General features: G+C 39.2%; 1 protein-coding gene across 1 annotated transcript in view; it reads left to right on the top strand.

Annotated features, from left to right (window-relative positions):
• LOC116696519 (alcohol dehydrogenase class-3-like) overlaps positions 1-3179 on the top strand; it is a 4676-nt gene that overhangs the window by 157 nt on the left and 1340 nt on the right. Inside the window, 6 exon segments of the mRNA XM_032527572.1 lie at positions 17-60; positions 364-465; positions 812-962; positions 1051-1138; positions 1243-1462; positions 2678-2938. Of these exon segments, the coding sequence (XP_032383463.1) occupies positions 43-60; positions 364-465; positions 812-962; positions 1051-1138; positions 1243-1462; positions 2678-2938 (840 nt within the window). The 5' untranslated portion in view covers positions 17-42.

The following is a 3179-nucleotide window of genomic DNA, read 5'->3' as shown; positions in this document are numbered from 1 at the left end:
TTTTGTTCAAATGCAGGCAATTTTTAGTTAAAACCACTCACAATGTCAACAGCAGGTCAGGTAAGAAAAAACTTCGTCTACAATATATTTACTGTTTTTTTTATTTTTTATTTTTATTATAGCTATAGTAACTTAGGCCTAAATGTTATTGTTGGAGACTCCAGGCAACACTTGTTACAACTGTATGTTCAACCAATTTGCCTCTCTTATGTAACCATACAGAACAATTTGTCCATCAAAACAGAAACAGGCTACGCCCAGCCAAAACATTCCCCCGTCTTCTCATGTGACACGGGACAGCGTTACTCCCAACCCAGCCCATGCTCACAACCAAGCAACAAACATTTTTTTTGTCTCTCTTAGGTCATCCAATGCAAAGCAGCTGTTGCATGGGAGCCCGGGAAGCCTCTCTCCATTGAGGATGTGGAGGTGGCACCACCTAAAGTCCATGAAGTGCGCATCAAGGTCAGCTGCTTATCACAAGTTTGTCTGTAATGCAAGAAAACATGTGATCAAATACAGCAAACTTGCTATCGTTGATTAACAGGTATTGTTTTTTCAGCGGTGATCATTTGAATTTGATTATGTTAAAGTATATATCCGAATGCAGTGTTTTCATTATTTTCAAGTGACATATTGGCATAGACATAAGAGTAAGACTTGTATCACTCACACAATGTTCATTTCTGTTTTTACTTTCATCATGCAAGCAACAAATGCTGACAGGAAATACTCATTCTCAATTTTGCATATCAACAACATCCATTTCCTAAAACTGTAACGTGATTCAGCTCGCAAACTGTTTGTACAGATAGTTGCCACAGGCGTGTGCCACACAGACCTGGCATACCTGTACGAAGCTGGAATAGGGATGACGTTCAGACCATTCCCATTGGTTCTCGGCCACGAAGCAGCCGGGATAGTGGAGAGCATCGGTCCTGAAGTCACCAAATTCTCACCAGGTGCATTGTACAGCTCACAGCAAACAACATGACACGACATGTGAGTCTGAATGAAGTTGTCAGCCTGTTTTTTTTGTCGTTTTCACAGGCGACAAAGTTATTCCTCTTTTTCTGCCACAATGTGGGGAATGTGAACGGTGTCGCAGTCCTAAAACCAATCATTGCAGGAAGAACTGGTGATTTAAAAAAAAAAATTGTATTACAACCTGTTAACACACACAAAGCACTATTGTGTTCATTGTGTTTAACTACTCACAGTTTCCTTTTTTGTGGCTTTTAGGGCAAATACACAAGTGGGTGTATTGGCTGATGGCACAAGCAGGATATCCTGCAAGGGGCAGCAGGTGTACCAGTTCCTTGGCGTCAGTTCTTTCTCCCAGTACACTGTCGTTCCCGATACCTCACTTGCAAAGATAAGAAGCGATGCACCGCTACACAAAGTGTGTCTACTAGGCTGTGGTGTCTCCACTGGTTATGGTGCTGCTATTAATACAGGCAAGGTAAGAGGATACAGATCTGCTTCTTCTTGTACTCTGCATGTCCTTAGAACAAGAAGAATGCAACATATGTACCAAGATTTACTTACACTTACATATTGAACATTGATAAACAGTTGTGTATGTGTGTGTGTGTGTATATATATATATATATATATATATATATATATATATATATATATATATATATATCTTTAATTAACAAAGTTATTTTACTATCTAAAAGAAAACATCTTAGTTAAATTTAGTATTTGGAATTTTTGACAATTTTATTTGACAAGTTGCTGCTGCCCAGTGTTAACAGTACATAGTAAGACTGTAGTTATTTATTTTCCCTACCAGATAACACCACATAAGTGTACTGTGGGGTAAACAAAGGGGGGTTTTGCATATTAAAATAAGATAAATACAAAACCAAACAAAGAAAGTTTTGTTGAAAATAGAGATGTTCCAATTATGATATCTCCGATACTGCCTAGAACACTGATATCAGTATTGGGAAGTACTGGAGTTTATGCACCAATCAGACACCACATAATAAAGCTCTAAAAAAATCGATGTTAAAGTAATTTATGTTATTTTTCCGTTATAACTGACTGTCAACCCGGATGATAAAAGAAAGTTCTGTGGCATTCATTGTTTGTTTGTTCTTGTTTCACAAAGATTTTAACCTGAGCCAGGACAATAACAAAGATAGAAATCATATCACATCCATTCAGGGATAGTGGTATACAGTTGTTAAAACATAATAAAATACATGACACACTGGTATCGGATCAGTACTCGGCATCGGCCGATACACAAGTTCAGGTATCAGAATCGGTATCGGGAAGCAAAAAAATCGCACCATCTGTAGTTGATATACAGCATCAAGAAAAATGAAAATAGAAGAAAATAGCTTAACTGGTTTGAACATTGCACCAACTTTGGATTGCTCAAGAGCAATGTAAGGGTCACTCCTAACTGAAAACAAAGTGAATGTGTGAATGAAACTAAACTAATGACAAAGCATTCTTGTGTGCCTGATAAGAATTTTTCCTTTCATAATAATATCTTGGGCCAGTATAAGGTAAATAGAATGTGTATACTGGATATGTTCAGAAGAATGAAAGCAAAATGTACTATATCAAAGTTATTTTTAAACATGGTAGAGTGATCTTGTCAGACATCTTTCAAACAGCTTTCTGGTTGACTGACTCCCAAAGTGCGTGCATCCAGGTTGAAAAAGGTTCCTCATGTGCCGTGTTTGGGCTCGGAGCTGTCGGACTGGCAGCTGTCATGGGCTGCAAGGTTGCCGGGGCAACCAGGATCATTGGTGTGGACATCAACTCTGCGAAGTTTGAGAAAGCCAAGGAGTTTGGTGCCACTGAATGTGTCAACCCCACAAAATTCAGCAAGCCCATTCAGGAGGTTCTGGTGGAGATGACAGAGGGAGGCGTGGACTACGCTCTGGAGTGTGTTGGAAGTCCAGGTGTTATGGTGGGTGTACATTAGGGTAGGGTATCGAAACCCGGTTCCACTATGGAACCGGTTCCTACGCGACCGGTAGGAATTGGACAAGGTTAGAATGCAAATTTTGGTTCCTCATTTCGGTTCCAGTTAATGTGTCAATTGAAATATTTTCCCTTTGTCGCTTCAAAACGGACGTAAAAATATCACACTTTCTCTGTAGTGTACCGTTAGCTAGCTAAAGGAAATGTAGGCTACTTTTAAAATGCCA

Source organism: Etheostoma spectabile, chromosome 10 (genome assembly GCF_008692095.1).
Source record: "Etheostoma spectabile isolate EspeVRDwgs_2016 chromosome 10, UIUC_Espe_1.0, whole genome shotgun sequence".
NCBI lineage: Eukaryota > Metazoa > Chordata > Actinopteri > Perciformes > Percidae > Etheostoma > Etheostoma spectabile.
This window is presented reverse-complemented; position numbering and strand designations above follow the sequence as displayed.